The following is a 25,240-nucleotide window of genomic DNA, read 5'->3' as shown; positions in this document are numbered from 1 at the left end:
CATTCAGTCTGACTGGACCTGAAGACAGATCACAGAAGTGAAAGGTCTGTGCCTAACCCACTGCTTGCACCTTCCATGTGTTTTTATAGAAACCTGCCCTGTGGGCATTTAATAATAGGGTACAAGTCTTTTACTGAAAGTGCAGGAATCTTCAATTGCTTAACAAGCAATATCAGTACTTTAACTGGTGTTTCTTGCATTGCTTACAATCGTGTTCAATGCTTTTTAAGCCTAAAAGAGCTCAAAAACAACTTTGTGTTTGGTTACTAATACTGTATTACTTGCATTTATAAGGCCCCAATGCTGAATATTTTGTCTTTTTTTAAATAAATTTAGAGTGCTCAATCTTTTTTTCCCAATTAAGGGGCAATTTAGTGTGGCCAATCCACATACCCTGCACATCTTTGGATTGTGGGGGTGAGACCCACATAGACACAGGGAAAATGTGCAAACTCCACACGGACAGTGACCCAGGGCTGGGATCGAACCTGGGTCCACGGCGCCATGAGGCAATAGTGCTAACCACTGTGCCACCATGCTGCCCGTAATGCTGAATATTTTCAAGCTGAAGCATTTCAAATTCTTTCATACAATAAACTACTTATGAAGTGGAATGATTGCTAGGATATAGGCAGGCATTCCTTGCCCAAATGTGACATCATGAAGTTCCTCCGAGGTTTCACCTGGCTTAACGGTTTGCACTCTCATCTGAGTCAGAAGATCAGGGCTCAAACCTCAATCCAGAGATTTGAATATATAACCCAGGCTGCTGTTTCAGTGCGGTATGAAGGGAGTGCTGCACTATCAGAGGTGCCAACCTTTGGTTGAGACATTAAACTGAGACATAACAACTCTGCCCTTTCAGGTCTGTGTTAAAGATCCCAGCTCTTCAATATGCTGGGTAATATTTATCACTCAAGTAGCATCACTTAAAATGATCATCAGGTCATGATCGCATTTCTCTTTGTGAGGGCCTGCCATGTGCAGGTTGGCTGCCTATTACAGTGACTTAATTTCAAAATAGCTATAAAATGCGTTGGCATGCATGAAAGATAAATAAACGCAAATTATTTTTCTTTCTTGAAGTGTTATTCCCATTAGACCCATAATTGCCGATGAGAAGACCTCAATATGTCCCTGATTAGGCTGTCTCAATATAAGCATTAACTATGGTATATGTGGACAGATGAAGAAGAAAAACATGGGACCTGTGTGGTTTTATGGGGTATCATTTAATTAAGGTTGAAAAATCTAGACACTGCAACAATCAGAATATTTCAAGTCTGAATCTCTTCCTATACACTTGCTGCTGAATCTACATCACTTACAATCTACTCACCATCAGCAGTGAACCGTGAAATCAATCCATTGGTTTTCTCCAATCTAAATGTACATTCTGTACTTCAGTTTACTTGGTTGTGGCACCAAATGGTGTATAATATTATGATTAACTCAGACATGTGGTATCTATTGACAACCCACAAGCCACCAGCAGTTCAAAAGTAAGCCTAATAAGTCTGATATCACTCTCGGCTATCGTGGAAAGTTAGTTACTACTGCAGCAACTTCCATATGGTATCAACCAAAACTTGTGGACCCAATCTCCCTGTTATTTCCTTCTTCCCACAGTACCTGGTGTTGCTGCTCCTTTATTCTCTCCATTTGAAGTACGTGTCTTCGCACCTCCCTGCCCCGTGTCTCCTGGTGTACCTTTTCCTCCCATTTACTGTATCTCTTGCCCCTACAGCTGTGTTACCTTTCTGCAGTGCCGTGCTTCCTATTTCCCTCCCCCGTGTTCCATGGTTCAGTTGTATCCTCAACTCTCCCACTTGCAGTATCCTCTCTGTGAGCCAATTCCCACCATACATGATGTACAGTTCCTTGCCTTTCCCTGCTTGCACCATCTTTCTTCTCTCCCTCGTTCCCTCTCATGGTACCTGATGTAGCTGCTGCTCCTGCTGCTGCAGTCTCTCCATTTTCCTTTGAATAGCATGTAGTCGTGCCTGGTGCTCAGACTCCACCCGTTTAGCATCCATGAACTTTTGTTCACCTTCCTCAAATTTCTGAGAGGCAAGCTGCAAGGGCAGAGATAAGGCAACCAATCAGTCAGAGAGTATGTGTTATATTAATTAGCCTAAGGACACTGCATAAGAATCACCACCCACCCAATACCTATTCTCTTCTCAAACAATGAAGGCGGCAATGGCATAACAATGACAATTACGCCAAGTACTTGGAAGTGCGTGGTAAAATAGGACTGAGTCAGCACGGCTTTGTCAAAGGGAGGTCATGTCTGACAAATCTGTTAAGAGTTCTTTGAGGAGGTAACAAGGAAGTTGGACAAAGGAGAACCAGTGGACGTGATTTATTTAGATTTCCAAAAGGCCTTTGACAAGGTGCCGCATAGGAGACTGTTAAATAAGTTAAGAGCCCAAGGTGTTAAGCGTAAGCTCCTGGCATGGATAGAGGATTGGCTGACTGGCAGAAGGCAGAGAGTGGGGATAAAGGGGTCCTTTTCAGGATGGTATACCTCAGGGGTCTATGCTGGGACCACAACTTTTCACAATATACATTAATGATCTGGAAGAAGGAACTGAAGGCACTGTTGCTAAGTTTGCAGATGATACAAAGATCTGTAGAGGAACAGGTAGTATTGAGGAATCAAGGGGGCTGCAGAAGGATTTGTACAAGCTAGAAGACTGGGCAGTGAAGTAGCAAATGAAATACAATGTGGAAAGGTGTGAGGTTATGCACTTTAGAAGGAGGAATTTAGGCATAGACTATTTCCTAAATGGGAAAATGCTTAGGAAATCAGAAGCACAGAGGGACTTGGGAGTCCTTATTCACGATTCTCTTAAGGTTAACGTGCAGGTTCAGTTGGCAGTTAAGAAGGCAAATGCAATGGTAGCATTCATGTCAAGAGGGCTAGAATACAAGAGCAGGGATGTATTTCTGAGGCTGTAGAAGGCTCTAGTCAGACCCCATTTGGAGTATTGTGAGCAGTTTTGGGCCCTGTATTTAAGAAGGAATGTGCTGGCCTTGGAAAGAGTCCAGAGGAGGTTATCAAGAATGATCCCTGGAATGAAGAATTTGTCGTATGAGGAACGGTTGAGGACCCTGGGGCTGTACTCTGATTTTAGAAGGATGAGGGGGGATCTTATTGAAACTTACAGGATACTGCGAGGCCTGGATAGAGTGGATGTGGAGAGGATGTTTTCACTTGTAGGGAAAACTAGAACCAGAGGACTCCATCTCAGACTAAAGGGACGATCCTTGAAAACAGAGATGAGGAGGAATTTCTTCAGCCTGATGGTGGTGAATTTGTGGAACTCTTTGCCGCAGAAGGTTGTGGAGGCCAAATCACTTGAATGTTTTTAAGACAGCGAAAGATCGGTTCTTGATTAATCAGGGGGGGGGGGGGGGGGGAGAAGGCAGGAGAATGGGGATGAGAAAATATCAGCCATGATTGAAAGACGGAGCAGACCCGATGGGCCGAGTGGCCTAATTCTGCTCCTATGTCTTATGGTAATTACATCAAATACATATATATATATAAATGTGAAAATAACCATAAACAAACACTTCTGTTTAACGTTTATAAAACTGCCCAGAAGGGCAGGTGAGAAGGTGGAATTCAGAATTACTTCAGCTCCTGGAAGCCCGCATTTGAGCTGGAACGGTGGCTGGGGAGCAACTGTGAGGTGGAGTGTGCCGTGGATAGCACGTATAGAGAGGTGGTCACATCGCAAGCTCATATTCCACTGGCAGGAAGGGAATGGGTGACCACCAGGCAGAGCAAGAGAGCTAGGCAGGAAGTGCAGGAATCTCCTGTGGCTATTCCCCTGCAGAACAGATATACCGTTTTGGATACTGTTGAGGGGAATGACCTCGAAGGGGAAAGCAGCAACAGCCAAATTTGTTGCATCACGGTTGGTCCTGCTGCAGAATGAAGGAGTAAAAAGTGTGAGAATGCAATAGTTATAGGGGATTCGATTGTAAGGGGAATAGATAGGCGTTTTTGTGGCCGCAAACGAGACTCCAGGGGTTGGTGCCTCCCTGGTGCTAGGGTCCAAGATGTCTCCGAGCGGTTACAGGACATTCTGGAGAGGAAGGGTGAACAGCCAGTGGTCTTGGCACACATCGGTACCAACGCCATAGGTCCTGAAAGCAGAATGCAGGGAGTTAAGAAGAAAGTTGAGAAGTCGGGCCTCAAAGGTAGTGATCTCAGGATTACCACCAGTGCCATGTGCTAGTCAGAGTAGAAATAGTAAGATGTATCGGGTGAATACATGGCTGAAGAGATGGTGTCAGCGGGAGGGTTGCAGATTCCTGGGGCATTCGGACTGGTTCTAGGGGAGGTGGGACCTGTATAAACTGGACGGGCCTGATGTCCTTGGGAGGGAGGGACTTGTTAGAGCGGTTGGGGAGGGTTTAAACTAATATGGCAGGGGATTGGAACCTATGTAAGGATTCAGAGCAAGGGGAACCAAGAACAAGAGAAAAAGACAGAAAGGAGAATAAGAAAAGTGATAGGCATAGAAATTAAGGGCCTGTGTCAGATAATAACACTGTAAAAAATAGTAGGGAAGAGACAGGTCATTGGACTAGTAATCCAGAAACCCAAGGTACTCTGGGGTCCTGGGTTTGAATCCCACCACGGCAGATGGTGACATTTGAATTCAATAAAAATCAGGAATTAAAAGTCTAATGATGATCATGAAACCATTGCCAATTGTCGTAAAAACCCATGTGGTTCATTAATAAATCAGGGGAGGAAATCTGCCATCCTATCTGGTCTGGCCTTCATATGACTCCAGATCCACACAGCGATGCGGTTGACTGTTAAAAAAGCATAGCAGATTAATATGTAAAGTTAAATCGCATGGGATTACCGGCCTTGACTTGAAATGGATAAAAAGCAGGTTAGCAGACAGGAAGCAAAAAGTTGGAATAAATGTTTTTTTTTGGATTGGCAGGCAGTGACTAGAGGGGCACCGCAGGACTCTGTGCTAGGTCCCCAACTGTTCACATTCTATTTTAATGATAAAACGAGGGAACTAAATATATTATCTCCAAATTTGCAGATGATACAAAGTTGGGTGGGAGGATGAGTTGTGAGGAAGATGCAAAGATGCTTCAGCGGGACTTGGACAGGCTGAGTGAGTGGGCACATGCATGGCAGATTCGGTATAATGTGGATAAATATGAGGTTATCCGCTTCCGTAGCAAAAATAGGAAGGCAGATTATTATTTGAATGGGTGTAAATTGAGAGAAGTAGATAGTCAGTTGAGACCTTGGTGTCCTCAGCACCAGTCGCTGAAAGTAAGCGCCCAGGTACAGCAGGCAGTAAAGAAGGCAAATGGTATGTTGACCTTCATAGCGAGAGGATTTGAGTACAGGATTAGATATGGCTTATTGCAATTGTATAGGGCATTGGTGAGGCCACACCTGGAGTGTTGTGTGCAGTTTTGGTGTCCTTATCTGAAGAAGGATGTTCTTGCTATGGAGGGAATGCAGCAAAGGTTTACCAGGCTGACTCCTGGGATGGTGCAACTGTCATGAGGAGAGACTAAATTGGTTAGGATTATATTCATTGGAGTTTAGAAGAGTGAGACGGGATCTCATAGAAACTTACTATTTTTTTTTACCCAGAGAGTGGTGAATCTATGGAATTCTCTACCACAGAAAGCAGTTGAGGCCAAATCATTGTGTAATTTCAAGAAGGAATTAGATATAGCTTTTGGGGTTAAAGGGATCAAGGGATATGAGGGAAAAGCGGGAACAGAGTATTGAACTTGATGATCAGCCATGATCATAATAAGGGGCTCGAAGGGGTGAACAGCCTCCTCCTGTTTCTATTTTCTATGGTTCAATTAGGAGACATCCACAGTAAGATTTATTTTCCACGTGTCCAAAATGGCTAATTTACATGCCCAACATTACAGATACACATCTTTTTCTGATAATGTTACCAAGCCAACAGTTTCAGCAAGTTCTTAGACTTAGCAGCTTAACCTCTTCAGATGCTTTGGGTCAGGAACTTTGTCGTCCAGTTGATATTTAGAATATGGCGGACACAGCAGCTAAAGAAAGAGTTGAACCTTCTAATGTGTCTGCAGTAGGTGGTCCAAGTTTCACTGCCATATAGCAGCCTGCTCAGAGAACATGCTTGATAGATACATTGCTGTTCAACATTTAAGCCTTTAGATGTGCACTTGAAATGCCAAAGCACACATGGTTATGGACCAAGTGCTAGTAAATGGGATTCGAATAGATAGGTGCTCAATGGCCGGGACACTGACGATGTCCCAAAGGGTCTCTTTGTGCTATAAACTCTATGACTCTAATTTTTGTATTTCACAGATGTCTAGTCAGTTGTCCAATAGTGATTGCTGCCTTTCTGATCGTGTTTAGCTCAACATCTACAGAGATTAGTTAACTAAAAAAAATCAGCCGAACCTGTGCACACCTCCAACCTGGCATTAGCTGTTGAAACATCTGATGTAGTCAGCACATCCTTTGCCACAATCAATTCTTTAGACTGACAGTTAGTCCAAATTTATCACAAGCTGGGAAAACATTTTGCCAAGTTCTTTCAGTTCTAATACAAATGCTGAAAATCTGAAATATAAACAGAAAATGCTGGAAATACTCGAAACGTCATTGACTGATATGTTAATTTTGTGTATTGTCTCCACAGACCTGATCGGAGTATTACCATAACTTTCAGTTTATACTTCAGAGTGTGACCAGCACTGCATCATCAGCAAAAAGAAGTCATCCTATTGAGATAATTTGATTTCACTTACGTTTAGGCGTACAATATTCAAAATTTACATCTAATTTGTATAAAGTAGGGGGCAGCATGGTGGAGCAGTAGTTAGCATTGTTGCCTTACGGCGCCGAGGATCAGGTTCGATCCCAGCCTCATGTCATTGTTCATGTGGACTTTGCACAGTCTCCTCTTGTCTGCCTGGGTCTCACCCCACAACCCAAAAAGATGTGCAGGGTAGGTGAATTGGCCATGCTAAATTACCCCTTAATTTGAAAAAAAGAATTGGGGATTCTAAATTTATATTTTAAAAATAATAATGTACATAAAGTCATTTGTACCCAATATATTCCCAGTGCATTAAACATATTTTAATAGATGAAGGGCATGAACAATTTCACTCACTGAACCTTCATTCAATATCCTCAACATGCCACTATTTTGGTGACAGTTTTCTATGAGAAGGAATACCTAGTATCTGGAACTGAGATAATTTGCAAATTGCTTATTCTTCCTTCCAAATGATGTTTCGTTAAGGGATGAGCCTGATCTCAGTCACAGTCTTACAATCTCTCAAGTTACCCTTTTAAAAGTGGATATTGAAGTGACCTTTAATCTCTTTCTCGGACAATAGGTTGGATGCAATTCACAAATTACATCAACTCCGTTTCGAGACAGAGTTCTGAATCCCAGTGTGCACGTTACATGTGTTATTGTAATGAAGAAGATCAGTTTCTTCACACCTTACTCATGCCCTCGACTTCTTCGGCCCTCTGCTTGATGCGGATTGCCATGGTGTTAACTCGCTCCTTTTCCATTTGCAGTTCATGACGCTCTTGATTTAGGATTTCTCGCTCTTGAGCCAACTGCTCCCCTTTGGATCTCAGTTCAGCAGATTTCATCTTCAGTTCAGCTTGTTCCTATAGGGAAAGGGCAAACTCAGTCCAATTAATAGTTTTTGTAGTTTTGAACACATTTTTAAAATTTCCAGATGTACTTAAATCTAAAACAATATGACAGAAAGAGTATCAGTATTTTATATCCAACTAATTTTTGTTGGATAGCACAGTCTCAAACCTGGTGATCAATGAGCTCCTCAGATTTCTATCCTTCACGCACATACAATTCAAACTCATTCCATTCCCTCTTAAGTACACGCATAGGTCCAGCCCTCTTAAATAATACACAGACAGGGTCACAGAAATTCAGCCTTTGTAAGAATACAAACAGGTTTGTGAAATCTAGTCCCTGAAATAATGCAGAGGGGTTTGCCACATTAATGGCATGTGACCGTTATCGAAGGGAAAATGCAAGTGTTTCTCCAGGCCACAGGGTCACGGGTTCATCACACCCATGGATGTGAAAGAGGACATCTTTGTACACATTTCCGAGTGAGTTAAAGCAGTGGCAACTTTGCACAAGATCATAAGAAATAGCAACAGGCCCCTCGAGCACGCTCCCAATTCAATAGGATCATGTGTACATAGATCCCTGAAAGTTGCCACCCAGGTTGAGAGGGTTGTTAAGAAGGCGTACGGTGTGTTAGCTTTTATTAGTAGAGGGATTGAGTATAGGAGCCAAGAGGTCATGTTGCAGCTATACAAAACTCTGGTGCAGCCGCATTTGGAGTATCGCGTGCAATTCTGGTCGCCGCATTGTAGGAAGGATGTGGAAGCATTGGAAAGGGTGCAGAGGAGATTTACCAGAATGTTGCCTGGTATGGAGGGAAGATCTTATGAGGAAAGGCTGAGGGACTTGAGGCTGTTTTCGTTAGAGAGAAGAAGGTTAAGAGGTGACTTAATTGAGGCATACAAGATGATCAGAGGATTGGATAGGGTGGACAGTGAGAGCCTTTTTCCTCGAATGGTGATGTCTAGCACGAGGGGACATAGCTTTAAATTGAGGGGAGATAGATACAAGACTGATGTCAGAGGTAGGTTCTTTACTCAGAGAGTAGTAAGGGCGTGGAATGCCCTGCCTGCAACAGCACTGGACTCGCCAACACTAAGGACATTCAAATGGTCATTGGATAGACATATGGACGATAAGGGAATAGTGTAGATGGGCTTTAGAGTGGTTTCACAGGTCGGCGCAACATCGAGGGCCGAAGGGCCTGTACTGCGCTGTAATGTTCTATGCTGTTCCCTTACTTTTGCCAGGCTGACGACTGTTCCTTCCTGCTGTGCGTTGAGCTGGAGGGTACGGTTGGCACCTCGCTCTATCCGCTCGTTGTTCAGTTTCTGTTGTGTGTGAAATTCTGCCCACTCACTCGCCAGTCTTCGACGTTCTTCTGCACAGCGATGCATCACCGACTGTTGCTCTTCCAGCAAAGCACTCTGAGAGATTGTAACAAGATGGGAAGATGCTGTAAACTCCAGGCAGTCACTCTGAAATTTGGAAATATTTCAGCATCTTCACACAGCACTGCACCATTTCCCTATCCACTGCCTCACATTCACAGTCGTTGACTGTCCACCTAGAGATATCTCGTAGTCTGCACTCTATGAGGTGAACAATTTTCTATAGGATGGACAAGATTGTCACCTTGTTTCTTCGCTGGAAAGGAATCATTTTAAATGGCAGCCGAACCCTAACCTGGCTTGATACGTACTCCATTGATGAACTGACCAGATTGTAAGTGCCAGGTATTTAAACAGGCAATTTATTGCTGGGATTTGGGGTCCAATCTGTTCCCTCACTTGCTGCCCCAACTGACCCAGTCTGTTACTGTTAAGTAACCGAAACAAATTGGGGATTATTTCCTTCCTTGGTCACAGGAATAAAGCCCTAGATGAGCATTCTAATGCTGGACAGGCAGATTTCCTCTCACTGAGTGTTTCATATGTTTTTTAAAAATACATTTAGAGTACCCAATTATTGTTTTTCCAATTAAGGGACAATTTAGCATGACAACTGTGTTGTGAACTGTTTTAATAATCAGAATATCCTACCCCCCCCCCCTGTACGGAGGGGAGGGTACCCTGTTTCTCCAACACAAAATTAGTGTTTGTACCGTTTGGCCTAGTATATATTTTTTACTGCTTTAATAAAAAGATATGGCCAATCCACCTAACCTGCACATCTTTGGGTTGTTTGGGTGAAACCCACACAGACACGGAGAGGATGTGCAAACTCCATACGGACAGTGACCCAGGGCCGGGATTCGAACCCGGGTCCTCAGTGCTGTAGTCCTAGTGCTAACCACTGCACCATGTGCCGCCCTAGAGTGTTTCATATGTGATGGTGATGGAATTGGAGCTTTTATAAACCTGTCCCACAGGCCTACATACTAGGGGACATCCATTCAACTGAGGGGACGCAGAAAAACAATTGGGGAGGTGGTGGGAGCAGGTACGATAGTGGCAATTAAGGGACATCTAGACAAATATATGAATAAGGTAGGAATGGAAGACTACGGACTGTGTAAGTGCAGACGGTTTTAGTTTAGGCAGGTACCATGGTCGGCACAGGCTTGGAGGGCCGAAGGGCCTGTTCCTGTGCTGTATTGTTCTTTGTCCTTTGTAAGTACTCTGACCCCAATTGTTGTCAATATGGAGTGTTCACACTGTCAGGCAGATTACACCAGTTCTGCACTTCTGCATCACTAACAAATACAACTAAACAACTATTGAAATAGGTGAGTGGGAAATTATCAGAACACACCATTCTAATACTGATCCCAACCCTTACCAAACTTTTGAGTAAATGCCACCTCAATCCACATAAAGCTAGTTCGATAAAATATGAATATTTCCACAAGTTGTGTAAAACGTTTGGTTACACTTGGTTAGTTCGTCTTTAATAATGCAACATTTGCAATCATTTTAAAAAGTTATGCTGCTCATAACTTGGATACATGCACTCCATTTAAGCTTTGGACAGTGAAAACTAGTCTGTTAAGGTCTCCCTTGGTTGTTATACACATGTCTCAGGATGGAGAGCATTGTGTTCTGCAGTTTGTCCTCCAGCACTCCTGTTGCTTTTCACAATGTTAATTCCCATGAACGCACCAAATACAAGAAATGAGTGATTGGAAATAGTTCAGTGACAACATTTGACTTGGAGGATGACTTGTTCACAACTGGCCTAATCATGGCAGAAGTGCAGTAGAATGGGTTCAGGGCCTATTGCTGACCATGGTCAGTAAATTAATGCTGGGGAAGGCAAAATGGAAATTGCTATGGCAGTTTAAATTGACAAGCAGTCGCAAGGGCAAAATAATTAAAATTTCCTTGGTCCAATGAAGTGGCAAAATCCATTGCAACGGAATTGCCGCTCTATTTTGCCTGAATAAATTGGTCCTCTTGTTTTGGATCTTTCTACTTGCTATGATGGATGACTGTTGATTCAAGCATTCCATCACCTACTATTGTTCAGGCAATAATGGTGAAAAACATGGCACTTGATATTACACCAGCGCCTCAGTGAAGTGTGCCTGCACATACTTGGGCTGCTGTATTTGGCAGAAGTGACTCCAGGAAAGTGTGCTGCATACAAAAATGGCTGAGGATCCAAGTTTAACAAATCATTAATCCATTTTCCTGCCCCAGCACAATTGAAAAAGAGGGAAACCTCACTCAACTGATCATTAAATAACCAGTTGGAATCATCAACTTACACTCAATGGGATCTACAAAGTGTCTCTTGACTGTGTTTTCACCAAATTCTAGGTTTGGGAATCCATATCGAGGCCAATCTTGAAAATGCACACTTAAGGCATGAACCCACACCCACAGAGTACATATCAGGAAATTGAGAGTATTCCCCTCATTACCCCTTCCTTGAGCAGGGTCCTTCTGTCAAAGAACTCCTGGGTGAAATTCATATTACACATCATTACAAAATGGGTGATAGTGTATGGACAGTTATGGAAAAGAACACGGCATGGAGTGGAAATAAAAGCACAGATTTATGCTGATGCTCAAGACATTCTCACCCCCAATTACTTCCAGCTGGGATTCAGGATTGAAGAAGATCCACACACTTCCATCAGGATTTCCTGGGCAGTGATCAGGAGTGGGAATCCTATCCAATTTTCTCTCCCAAATACCAAGTGTAATGCCCCAAACACTGCTCTGGGAGATGCTAAGGGGGGCCATTCCTGGTTCAGCTGTTAAACTAGTAAATTTGTCAAGTCATCAGCAGACCTGAGGCACTTATTGTAAGTAAAGGTTACTGCTCTGTCTTACCTTTGCCCGCTCCAGCTCCTCCCTCTCAATGCTGAAGTGCTGGTTCATGATCCTGCGCTCTTCCTCTAGGGATCGCTGCACTGACTCCACTTTGGTTTGTTCCGCTGTTGCCCTCCAACGTTCCTGCACAGTATTACACAAAGTATTACAATCACAGCCCATGTATCCACCCATATACTGATCAGAAGAGTGACATTCTCACAATGAACAGCAGCAAACAGACATCTTGAGTACTGTGCTAGTTAGCTTGCAGAACACAATACAGTTGATGCAGTTCGATAATGACAAACATTTAAAGCAGGCGGCTCCCTCCTTGAATCAATGTCACAAATTCAGGCAATCGATGATAATGAAGACTGATAAAATACATGTTTAAAAATGTACCAATATGATTAGAGGTGGGTTAAGGGAAGTAGAAACAGGGATGGATAATTTTGACATTGGATAGTGCAGAATGGGGGATTTTTGGCTCAGCCGAACACTTCTCCAAAACAACAATATCATCCAATGCCAAAACTACCCTTAGGGAGTTCCACATTTCCACTAAGGTAGCATTTCATAGTGGAGCATAATGCAAACAATCAGCAGGTTGTGAAGAATTTTAAAAAATCACAGAAATGTTACAGCTGAGGAGGCTATTTCGCCCAATGTGTCTAGATCAGCTATCCAAATGAACAATTCACTTCGAGCCATTCTCCTGCCTTCTCCGCATGACTCTGCAGATTCTAATTCCCTTTTGAATGCTTCAATTGAACCTGCCTCCACCACACACTCAATCAGTGCATTCCAGACCTTACCTGAATGAAAGAGTTTATTCTCGTGTCGCTTTTGCTTCCTTTGCCAATTACTTTAAATCTGTGCCTTCTCGTTCTCAATCCTTTCATGAATGGGAACAGTTTCTCCCTATCTATTTCTATCCAGGTCTCTCATGATTTTGAATACCTCAATCAAATCTCCTCCCAGCTGCCTTTTCTCCAGGTAAAACAGTCCAAACCTCTCCAATCTATCTGCCTATATTTCCTCATCCTTGGAACCATTCTCGTGAATCTTTTCTGCACCCTCCCTAATGCTTTCATATATTTCTAAAATACCCAGAATTGGACACAATACTCCAGCTGAGGCTGAACCAGCGACTTATACAAATTCAACACAACATGCCTGCTCTTGTACTCTACACCCTATTAATAAAGTTTAGGACACTGTATGCTTTATTAATCATGCTCTCAAGTTGTCCTGTCACCTGCAAAGATTTATGCACATATACACCAGGTCTCTGCTCCTGCACCCCCTTTAGAAATGTCCCTTTATTTTATGTTTTCTCTCTGTGTTCTTCCTACAAAAATGAATCACTTCACATCTCTCCGCATTGGACTTCATCTGCCAAATGTTCACCTTTTCTATCAACTTGTCAATGTCTTTTGAACTTCTGCACTATCCTCCTCACAGTACACAATGCTAGAAAGTTTTCTGTCACTCAACTCATTTTCTATTCATGTTGCTACTGTCCCTTTTATTCCATGAGTTTTAATGAATGTAGGAATTTCAAATATATTGTATTATATGTATTTGGTGCAGCAAGGGTTAAAAACCTGGGCTAGTGTGTGTATGACTGTTGCAGTAGTGTTTTTAAAATCCTGGTTTGCAAGACAGCTCGTCTTTTTGGGAGCCAGAAGTGGGAATGACAGGCTCACAGGCTTGAAATGTCCACAAACTTTGAAACATCAGCTATGTTTGAAGCAATTAAAAAATATATTTTCTCCACCACGCTGGCAAGTAAACTGCCTTTCCATACTTCAGGCATAAAAATATTTTGCTTCCAACCCTTCTGACATGTGGTCTTCACCATTGGGCCCACTATGGTCATTCCCATAGAATCCCTATAGTGCAGAAAGAAGTGATTCGGCCCTTCGAGCCTGCACTGACCCTCTGAAACAGCACATAACCAAGCTCCCATCCTATCCCTGCAACCCCATAACCCCACCTAACCCAGACATCCCTGGACACTAAGTGGCCATTTAGCATGGCCAATCTACCTAACCTGCATATTTTTAGACTGTGGGAGGCAACCGGAGCACCCGGTGGAAATCCACACAGACACAGGGAGAATCACACAGTCAGTCACCCAAGGCCGGAATTAAACACGGGTCGCTGATGCTGTGAGGCTGCAGTACTAACCACTCTACCACCACACCGCCCATACGTGTGTTTATAATGGAAACAGAACGGGAGCAGGAGAAAGGAAATGACAGAGTTAAAGAGGACAAAGGGCTAGCAAAGACCATCACCACTTGGGGGATACCATTCCACTAGGCACCTTTAATGATGTCTCAGACGATGGTCTGTTTAAGGATTTAATAATAAGGAAACAATGAAAGAACTGTGTCCCCACTTGCAAAGCAACATCCAAACATCTGATCAAACACAAAAACAAAGAATAGGTGGACTTTAGAAAAATAACTGTACTACAATGTTGTTTTACAGTCCATATATATTATCACAAGAACTTACTTTCACTTTGCCTTCCTAATGTTTCTCCAAATTGATGTTAAACATATTCTGATTCTACACCGAAAGGATATCCTCGGACTGCACGGTTGCACAGTGGTTAGCACTGTTGCTTTACAGCTCTAGGGTCCCTGGTTTGTTCCCGGCTTGGGTCACTGTCTGTGTGGAGTCTGCAGGTTCTCCCCGTGTCTGCATGGGTTTGCTCCGGATGCTCCGGTTTCCTCCCACAAGTCCTGAAAGACGTGCTTGTTAGGTGAATTGGACATTCTGAATTCTCCCTCAGTGTACCCGAACAGGCGCCGGAGTGTGGCGATTAGGGGATTTTCACAGTAACTTCATTGCAGTGCTTCTTCCACGGTCAACAAGTTCTAGGGCAGATCTGAACCCTGAGCCTCTGGCTCAGAAGCAGGGGCACGATGTTTAAGCCAACAATACCTCACCTTCCATTTAAAACACAAATATGATATTTCCCAATGTGGTGCAGGCTGCGAACACACTGTGCAACCAGATCACTGCCTACTGCTCAAAATGAACAGAATCAAGGAACACAACCTATAGCTCATAATGAAAGTGTGATTCTTTGAGAATGGACTAGTTTCCAAAGCAAGCCAATACCCGTCTCTGCCGTGAACCGTGTTGTTTAATGGTGGAGAATGAAAATACACTGTCAGCACCAAATAACAAGAATCATCCACTGAACGTTCAAGCAGGCTGCAAGCTGGAAATGGGCTCACAATGGACGGGCTAAAAGAAACGGCAACAGAATATTAACATTTCAGATGTAACTCTTTTTCATAACTTCACAACTGTCATTTATTGTCCTCACCTTCTCAAGCAGTCGCGTCTGTTCATTCAGTCTGATCTCCATCTTAGTTACAACGTCCTGCAGGCGAGCTCTCTCCTCCTCCAGGTCTCTCTGCTGGCGCATCAGTCTGTCCTGTTGTGCTGAAAGAATCCATTTAAAATCAACAATCAGACTTCACAAAGGCGTTGCATAAACTCATTGGCTTAAGACTGATTCACTGAACCAGTAGATACAGATCCTTAATGCTTTTAGCAGAAATGTTTTGGGCACCGGTTATCAATATTGGGGAAATGCTGGCTAATGTTGAAACTCTGATGGACTGGAAACAAACAAGCACAATATCTGTATGCCAAATCTGATACAGTAAATCCAGCCCTATAAACACCTCATAAATAACAGATAATAAATGGAATGGGTAGGCTGAAAGTGTGCTCACATTACAATGACTTAAATAGAATGGATTTAGAAAGGGATAATCTTATTCAATTATGATGTGGAGATGCTGCCGTTGGGCTGGGGAGGGCGCAGTAAGAAGTCTTACAACACCAGGTTGAAGTGCAACAAATAGACTTGTTGGGCTTTAACCTGGTGTTGTAAGATTTCTTACTTCTTCAATTAGCCATTCTGACTTACTTGAGAACATCACAGATAAAGCATATAAGGTGGCATATAAGATATATTTACTGTGAGTTTAAGAAAACTTTCGACAAAGTTCTAAATGAAAGATTTCTAACGAAAGTAAAACTACAGTTTTCCAGGAAGGAATATGGATGAATACGAAGCTGATTACAATAGTAATAAGGACCACAAGATGTCTAATGTCAGACTGAATGGAACCTCTATAAATTTACATTGAGTTTGTATATTACAAAATTATTTTATTTGCAAGCAAAAATAACAGTAATCGATGATACTGTCACAGTATTTAAAGTGAAATATTTCTCTGCTGTGGAGAGCACTTTCAGAGAAGCATTTGATTAGGAATGTAGGAACAGGGGCAGGTCATTTAGCTCCTCGAGGCTGTTCCACCAATCAATGAATCATGGTTGACCTGCAACCTAACTCCAGATAGCCACCTTTGCACCATATCCCTTAGTGAACAACAATATATCAAACTCAGTTAAAACAAAATTTAATAAACTTAGGGAACCCAATTATTTTTTTCCAATTAAGGGGCAATTTAGTTCCAAAAAACAAAGCCCATTTTCATGAATTACCATGATTTCATATGAGTTCATATAATTTACAGTGCAGAAGGAGGCCATTCGGCCCATCGAGTCTGCACCGGTACTTGGAAAGAGCACCCTACCCAAGCCCACACCACCCTAGGGCAGCACGGTAACATTGTGGATAGCACAATTGCTTCACAGCTCCAGGATCCCAGGTTCGATTCCGGCTTGGGTCACTGGCTGTGCAGAGTCTGCACATCCTCCCCGTGTGTGCGTGGGTTTCCTCCAGGTGCTCCGGTTTCCTCCCACAGTCCAAAGATGTGCAGGTTAGGTGGATTGGCCATGATAAATTGCCCTCAGTGTCCAAAATTGCCCTTAGTCTTGGGTGGGGTTACTGGGTTATGGGGATAGGGTGGAGGTGTTGACCTTGGGTAGGGCGCTCTTTCCAAGAGCCGGTGCAGACTCGATGGGCCGAATGGCCTCCTTCTGCACTGTAAATGCTATGATCTATCCCCATAACCCAGTAACCCCATTCAACCTACACTAAGGGCAATTTTTGGACACTAAGGACAGTGAAAACAACGCGAGAGGTGAGTGAGCCGGGACATTGAAAACAGCGCGAGAGGTGAGTGAGCCGGGACATTGAAAACAGCGCGAGAGGCTCACAATGACTTAAATAGAATGGATTTAGAAAGGGATAATCTTATTCAATTATGATGTGGAGATGCTGCCGTTGGGCTGGGGTGGGCGCAGTAAGAAGTCTTACAACACCAGGTTGAAGTGCAACAAATAGACTTGTTGGGCTTTAACCTGGTGTTGTAAGATTTCTTACTTCTTCAATTAGCCATTCTGACTTACTTGAGAACATCACAGATAAAGCATATAAGGTGGCATATAAGATATATTTACTGTGAGTTTAAGAAAACTTTCGACAAAGTTCTAAATGAAAGATTTCTAACGAAAGTAAAACTACAGTTTTCCAGGAAGGAATATGGATGAATACGAAGCTGATTACAATAGTAATAAGGACCACAAGATGTCTAATGTCAGACTGAATGGAACCTCTATAAATTTACATTGAGTTTGTATATTACAAAATTATTTTATTTGCAAGCAAAAATAACAGTAATCGATGATACTGTCACAGTATTTAAAGTGAAATATTTCTCTGCTGTGGAGAGCACTTTCAGAGAAGCATTTGATTAGGAATGTAGGAACAGGGGCAGGTCATTTAGCTCCTCGAGGCTGTTCCACCAATCAATGAATCATGGTTGACCTGCAACCTAACTTAATCTTACAACACCAGGTTAAAGCCCAACAAGTCTATTTGTTGCACTTCAACCTGGTGTTGTAAGACTTCTTACTGCGCCCACCCCAGCCCAACGGCAGCATCTCCACATCATAATTGAATAAGATTATCCCTTTCTAAATCCATTCTATTTAAGTCATTGTGAGCCGGGACAGTGAAAACAGCACGGGAGCTGAGTGAGCCGGGACAGTGAAAACAGCGCGGGAGATTTAAAAAGCGCAGGAGCTGCGAGTCAGAGCGGAGATTTTAAAAGATCGCGGCCTAGTTTCAGGAGCCGTTCGGAGGAGGAGGAGCAGTCTCTGTCAGGGAGAGAACCTGAGAACATCTAAGACACTCAGAAGGTAAGTAAGTGATTTTTACTCATTTTTACTTTTATACCTTTTTCAAATTGTGTGTGTCGGGGGAAACTGAAGTGACATCACATAAAAGCTGTGACCTGAGTGGCTGGTTGGGAATCTACACTAAATTTAAAAAAATTAAGCATTGGTAACTAATTAAACATAATTACTTAATTATAATTTAGAGGGGTATCTAAGCCAGAGATCGGAGAGTACTATATTTAGCTTTCGCATTTATATTAGAAATCTAGTGCTAGGAAGCAGATAGTTAACAGTAACTTTGAAAAAACTTTTTTTTTTAAAAATATATTTAAAAAAAAATTTTTTTTAACTTTTAATTTGAATTAATTGATGCAATGTCAGTTAGAGGGGTGCAGTGCTCTGACTGTGAGATGTGGCAGGTCCGGGAGGCTTCTAGCGTCCCGGATGGCTTCATCTGCAGAAACTGCACCCAACTGGAGCTTATCACACACCGCATGGTTCGGTTGGAGCAGCAATTGGATGCACTTAGGAGCATGCAGGTGGCGGAAAGCGTCATGGATCGCAGTTATATAAATGTGGTCACACCCAAGGTGCAGGCAGAGAAATGGGTGACCACCAGAAAGATCAGGCAGTCAGCGCAGGAATCCCCTGTGGTGGTCCCCCTCTCGAACAGGTATACCCCTTTGGATACTGTCGGGGGGGATAGCCTGTCAGGGGAAAACAGCAGCAGCCAGAGCAGTGGCACTATGGCTGGCTCTGATGTTCAGAAGGGAGGGTCAAAGCGCAGAAGAGCAAAAGTAATAGGGGACTCTATAGTCAGGGGCACAGATAGGCGCTTCTGTGGACGTGAAAGAGACTCCAGGATGGTATGTTGCCTCCCTGGTGCCAGGGTCCAGGATGTCTCCGAACGGGTAGAGGGCATCCTGAAGGGGGAGGGCAAACAGGCAGAGGTTGTTATACATATTGGTACTAACGACATAGGCAGGAAGGGGCATGAGGTCCTGCAGCAGGAGTTCAGGGAGCTAGGCAGAAAGTTAAAAGACAGGACCTCTAGGCTTGTAATCTCAGGATTACTCCCTGTGCCACGTGCCAGTGAGGCTAGAAATAGGAAGATAGAGCATCTAAACACGTGGCTAAACAGCTGGTGTAGGAGGGAGGGTTTCCGTTATCTGGACCACTGGGAGCTCTTCCGGGGCAGGTGTGACCTATATAAGGACGGGTTGCATCTAAACCGGAGAGGCATAAATATCCTGGCCGCGAGGTTTGCTAGTGTCACACGGGAGGGTTTAAACTAGTATGGCAGGGGGGTGGCCACAGGAGCAATAGGTCAGAAGGTGAGAGCATTGAGGGAGAACTAGGGAATAGGGACAGTGGGGCTCTGAGGCAGAGCAGACAGGGAGAAGTTGCTGAACACAGCAGGTCAGGTGGCCTGAAGTGCATATGTTTTAATGCAAGAAGTATTACGGGTAAGGCAGATGAACTTAGAGCTTGGATTAGTACTTGGAACTATGATGTTGTTGCCATTACAGAGACCTGGTTGAGGGAAGGGCAGGATTGGCAGCTAAACGTTCCAGGATTTAGATGTTTCAGGCGGGATAGAGGGGGATGTAAAAGGGGAGGCGGAGATGCGCTACTGGTTAGGGAGAATATCACAGCTGCACTGCGGGAGGACACCTCAGAGGGCAGTGAGGCTATGTGGGTAGAGATCAGGAATAAGAAGGGTGCAGTCACAATGTTGGGGGTTTACTACAGGCCTCCCAATAGCCAGCGGGAGATAGAGGAGCAGATAGGTAGACAGATTTTGGAAAAAGTAAAAACAACAGGGTTATGGTGATGGGAGACTTCAACTTCCCCAATATTGACTGGGACTCACTTAGTGCCAGGGGCTTAGACGGGGCGGAGTTTGTAAGGAGCATCCAGGAGGGCTTCTTAAAACAATATGTAGACAGTCCAACTAGGGAAGGGGCGGTACTGGACCTGGAACTGGGGAATGAGCCCGGCTAGGTGGTAGATGTTTCAGTAGGGGAGCATTTCGGTAACAGTGACCACAATTCAGTAAGTTTTAAAGTACTGGTGGACAAGGATAATGGTGGTCCTAGGATGAATGTGCTAAATTGGGGGAAGGCTAATTATAACAATATTAGGCGGGAACTGAAGAACATAGATTGGGGGCGGATGTTTGAGGGCAAATCAACATCTGACATGTGGGAGGCTTTCAAGTGTCAGTTGAAAGGAATTCAGGACCGGCACGTTCCTGTGAGGAAGAAGGATAAATACGGCAATTTTCGGGAACCTTGGATAACGAGAGATATTGTAGGCCTCGTCAAAAAGAAAAAGGAGGCATTTGTCAGGGCTAAAAGGCTGGGAACAGACGAAGCCTGTGTGGAATATAAGGAAAGTAGGAAGGAACTTAAGCAAGGAGTCAGGAGGGCTAGAAGGGGTCACGAAAAGTCATTGGCAAATAGGGTGAAGGAAAATCCCAAGGCTTTTTACACGTACATAAAAAGCAAGAGGGTAGCCAGGGAAAGGGTTGGCCCACTGAAGGATAGGCAAGGGAATCTATGTGTGGAGCCAGAAGAAATGGGCGAGGTACTAAATGAATACTTTGCATCAGTATTCACCAAAGAGAAGAAATTGGTAGATGTTGAGTCTGGAGAAGGGTGTGTAGATAGCCTGGGTCAAATTGAGATCCAAAAAGACGAGGTGTTGGGTGTCTTAAAAAATATTAAGGTAGATAAGTCCCCAGGGCCTGATGGGATCTACCCCAGAATACTGAAGGAGGCTGGAGAGGAAATTGCTGAGGCCTTGACAGAAATCTTTGGATCCTCACTGTCTTCAGGGGATGTCCCGGAGGACTGGAGAATAGCCAATGTTGTTCCTCTGTTTAAGAAGGGTAGCAAGGATAATCCAGGGAACTACAGGCCGGTGAGCCTTACTACAGTGGTAGGGAAATTACTGGAGAGAATTCTTCGAGACAGGATCTACTCCCATTTGGAAGCAAATGGACGTATTAGTGAGAGGCAGCATGGTTTTGTGAAGGGGAGGTCGTGTCTCACTAACTTGATAGAGTTTTTCAAGGAGGTCACTAAGATGATTGATGCAGGTAGGGCAGTGAATGTTGTCTATATGGACTTCAGTAAGGCCTTTGACAAGGTCCCTCATGGTAGACTAGAACAAAAGGTGAAGTCACACGAGATCAGGGGTGAGCTGGCGAGGTGGATACAGAACTGGCTAGGTCATAGAAGGCAGAGAGTAGCAATGGAAGGATGCTTTTCTAATTGGAGGGCTGTGACCAGTGGTGTTCCACAGGGATCAGTGCTGGGACCTTTGCTGTTTGTAGTGTATATAAATGATTTGGAGGAAAATGTAACTGATCTGATTAGTAAGTTTGCAGACGACACAAAGGTTGGTGGAATTGCGGATAGCGATGAGGACTGTCAGAGGATACAGCAGGATTTAGATTGTTTGGAGACTTGGGCGGAGAGATGGCAGATGGAGTTTAATCCGGACAAATGTGAGGTAATGCATTTTGGAAGGTCTAATGCAGGTAGGGAATATACAGTGAATGGTAGAACCCTCAAGAGTATTGAAAGTCAAAGAGATCTAGGAGTACAGGTCCACAGGTCACTGAAAGGGGCAACACAGGTGGAGAAGGTAGTCAAGAAGGCATACGGCATGCTTGCCTTCATTGGCCGGGGCATTGAGTATAAGAATTGGCAAGTCATGTTGCAGCTGTATAGAACCTTAGTTAGGCCACACTTGGAGTATAGTGTTCAATTCTGGCCGCCACACTACCAGAAGGATGTGGAGGCTTTAGAGAGGGTGCAGAAGAGATTTACCAGAATGTTGCCTGGTATGGAGGGCATTAGCTATGAGGAGCGGTTGAATAAACTCGGTTTGTTCTCACTGGAACGAAGGAGGTTGAGGGGCGACCTGATAGAGGTCTACAAAATTATGAGGGGCATCGACAGAGTGGATAGTCAGAGGCTTTTCCCCGGGGTAGAGGGGTCAATTACTAGGGGGCATAGGTTTAAGGTGAGAGGGGCAAGGTTTAGAGTAGATGTACGAGGCAAGTTTTTTACGCAGAGGGTAGTGGGTGCCTGGAACTCGCTACCGGAGGAGGTGGTGGAAGCAGGGACGATAGTGACATTTAAGGGGCATCTTGACAAATACATGAATAGGATGGGAATAGAGGGATACGGACCCAGGAAGTGTAGAAGATTGTAGTTTAGTCGGGCAGCATGGTCGGCACGGGCTTGGAGGGCCGAAGGGCCTGTTCCTGTGCTGTACATTTCTTTGTTCTTTGTTTGTTAACCTGCACATCTTTGGACTGTGGGAGGAAACCGGAGCACCCGGAGGAAACCCACACACACAGGGGGAGAACGTGCAGACTACGCACAGACAGTGACCCAGTTGGGAATCAAACCTGGGACCCTGGAGCTGTGAAGCAATTGCGCTAACCACTATGCTACTGTGCTGATTTAAGAGACCTGCCAATCTGGGTCCCTGGCTGGAGCTGAAGCATTCTGTTGATACGAGTGGTTGGACTCATTTTAGGATGGAAGATCAGCACTGTTCACAGATGCTGATTCCAGAGTTTCAAAGAAGTTCCTTCTCCTCTGAGAGCTTTTGCTTCCGAGTCAGAATGTTGTGGGTTGGACTCTCACTCCAGAGAGTTTAGAACAAAATTGAATACTGAGATAGTGCTGCGCCACTGAAGATACCATCTTTTGGATGAGGCCTTAAATCAAGTCAGGTGGACATAAAATAGTCCATGGCACTATGCAAAGATGTACAGTGGAACTCTGGCCAATATTTATCCCTCATCAAACTGCACTAAAGCAAATTAGCTAATCATTTTTTTCCCCTAAATTCTGAGTACCCTATTCATTTTTCCCAATTAAAGGGCAATTTAGCGTGGCCAATCCACCTACACTGCACATCGTTGGTTTGTGGGGGCGAAACCTACGCAAAAACGGGGAGACTGTGCAAACTCCACACAGACAGTGACCCAGAGCCGGGATCGAACCTGGGATCTCAAATTAGCGAGTCATTACCACCTGTTGCTTGTTGAACCTTGTTATGTACAAATTGAGTGCCAAAGTTCCTGCACTGCAACAATGGAGTCAATTTTGAATTATATAGTTAGCTGTAAAGTGATATGGCACATCCTGAGGGGGGGGGGGTCATGAAAGAATCTGCAAATACAAATTTTTCTCCTTTCAGAGATTGTATTTTGGAAGTATATAAATGGGATGAAGGGTAAACACTTTTGAGCGCTGATCAGCTTTCTGAATTCAGAAAATCTTAACTCCCATTACACATCTACCTCGCTGCTGCTCATCTCGTTGCCTTGCATTGAGCTCCATCTCATGGGATGTGTTCTGATGAGTGCTTTCCACTTTATAGGACAGGTCGTTCAGCTTCACTGAGAAAGCCCCCATCTGTTCAATAATATTATTGAGTGACCTGCAGGAGAACAGAAAGGAGGAAGACTGGAGTCTGACTTTCTGTACACCCAGCCAAATCCTTGTACCTTGGATATTTAAATAGAAAAATGGTTTTCTGAGTCGTAACCATCTAGTAAATTGCAGGCTATAATCATATTATATTACATTTAAATTATCCAGAACATCCAATTAGATTCCAGCCTGTAACTCACTCCTGGATAGCTGCTATTCTCTATATAAAACAGTGAGACCCCTCAATTCAAGTCCGGAGCTACACTGAAAACTTACTCGAGACGATGTTACCTTGTATGTGAGGACGCACTGGTCACCGCATCAATTTCCTGTTCCTTCAGTTGTTTCACATGCTGCAGCTGGTCTTCATGTTCTTTCCGCATATCCAGGATCGACTGTCTACGGATTAAAAGCCAGCAATGGTGAACCTCACAAACAAAAAAACATGCAGCCCAACCAAAGATTTTAAGATGTATGCTTTTTTCTGTTGAAAACATCTGGAGTTCCTCTTGTGGCCTATGGGAGGTCCCAGGTTCAAAGCCCATCTGAGGGCAGCATGGTGCCGCAGTGGTTAGCACTGCTGCCTCACAGTGTCAGGGACCCGAGTTCAATTCCTTCCTAACTCCTACCTTAAGTTTCTTCCTACTTGGTTTATATTCTTCAAGGGCTTCATCTGTCCTAAGCCTTTTAGACCTTATGAATGCTTCCTTTTTCTTTTTGACAAAATTCATAATATCCCTCATTATCCAGGGTTCCCTATACTTGTCACCCTTACCTTTCGTTCTCACAGGTACATGCCGGTCCTGAATTCTAACCATCTGACATTTGAAAGCCTCCTACATGCCGGATGTTGACTTTTCCTCAAACAGCCTCGCCCAGTCAACACTCTCCAGATCCTGCCTAATACTGTTGTAATTAGCCTTCCCCCAGTCTAACACCTTCACCTGAGGACCACTCTTATCCTTTTCCATAAGCAGCTTAAAACTTACAGAATTATGATCAATGTTCCTGAAATGATCTCCTGCTGAAACTTCGATCACCTGGCCGGGCTCATTTCCCAGCACCAGGTCTAATATAGCCCCATCCCGTTGGGTTGTTTACATACTGTTTCACGAAACTCCCCCGAATGCTCCTTACAAATTCTGCCCCATCCATGCCTCTAGCAGTAAGTGTGTGCCAGCCAATATAGGGAAAGTTAAAATCACCCACCACGACAACCCTATTGTTTATGCATCTTTCCAAGATATGTCTGCAAATCTGCTGCTCTATCTCCCGCTGTCTGTTAGGTCTGAAGTAAATGGCCAACATTGTGACAGCACCCTTCCTATTCCTGAGCTCTACCCATATTGCCTCGCTGCCTGAACCCTCCAAGATGTCCTCCCTCAGCACAGCTGTGATATTCTCCTCAACCAATAATGCAACTCCCTCACCCCGTTTGCATCCCCCTCTATCCTGCCTGAAGCATCTAAATCCTGGAACGTTTGGTTGCCAATCCTGTCCCTCTTTCAACCAAGTTTCTGTAATAGCAACATCATAATTCCACGTACTAATCCAGGCTCTAAATTCATCTGTCTTACCTGAAATACTCCTCGCATTGAAACTAATGCACTTCAGCCCACCAGCCCCACAGTGTTGACATTCCCTGCCAGCTCTTCCTCTTAATCTTATTGGCCTTAGTCTGTAGTCACCCTCAGTTGTTTCTCCTGCT

At 43.9% G+C, this 25,240-nt stretch overlaps 1 protein-coding gene across 7 annotated transcripts in view; it reads right to left on the bottom strand.

The window, feature by feature from the left end:
* The window catches only part of LOC140395357 (fas-binding factor 1 homolog), a 192,561-nt gene that overhangs the window by 18,666 nt on the left and 148,655 nt on the right, over window positions 1–25,240 (bottom strand). For all 7 annotated transcript variants that reach the window (XM_072483003.1, XM_072483006.1, XM_072483007.1 and 4 more), the window contains 7 exons: window positions 23,824–23,931; window positions 23,400–23,539; window positions 15,294–15,412; window positions 11,963–12,085; window positions 8,924–9,109; window positions 7,517–7,693; window positions 1,938–2,075 (listed from right to left, as the gene is read on the bottom strand). In XM_072483003.1, coding sequence (XP_072339104.1) covers window positions 1,938–2,075; window positions 7,517–7,693; window positions 8,924–9,109; window positions 11,963–12,085; window positions 15,294–15,412; window positions 23,400–23,539; window positions 23,824–23,931 — 991 coding nt within the window. The remainder of the gene's footprint in view (window positions 1–1,937; window positions 2,076–7,516; window positions 7,694–8,923; window positions 9,110–11,962; window positions 12,086–15,293; window positions 15,413–23,399; window positions 23,540–23,823; window positions 23,932–25,240) is intronic.

Source organism: Scyliorhinus torazame, chromosome 18 (genome assembly GCF_047496885.1).
Source record: "Scyliorhinus torazame isolate Kashiwa2021f chromosome 18, sScyTor2.1, whole genome shotgun sequence".
Lineage (NCBI taxonomy): Eukaryota > Metazoa > Chordata > Chondrichthyes > Carcharhiniformes > Scyliorhinidae > Scyliorhinus > Scyliorhinus torazame.
The sequence above is the reverse complement of the archived record's forward strand: the minus strand, read 5'-3'. Positions and strand labels throughout refer to the sequence as shown.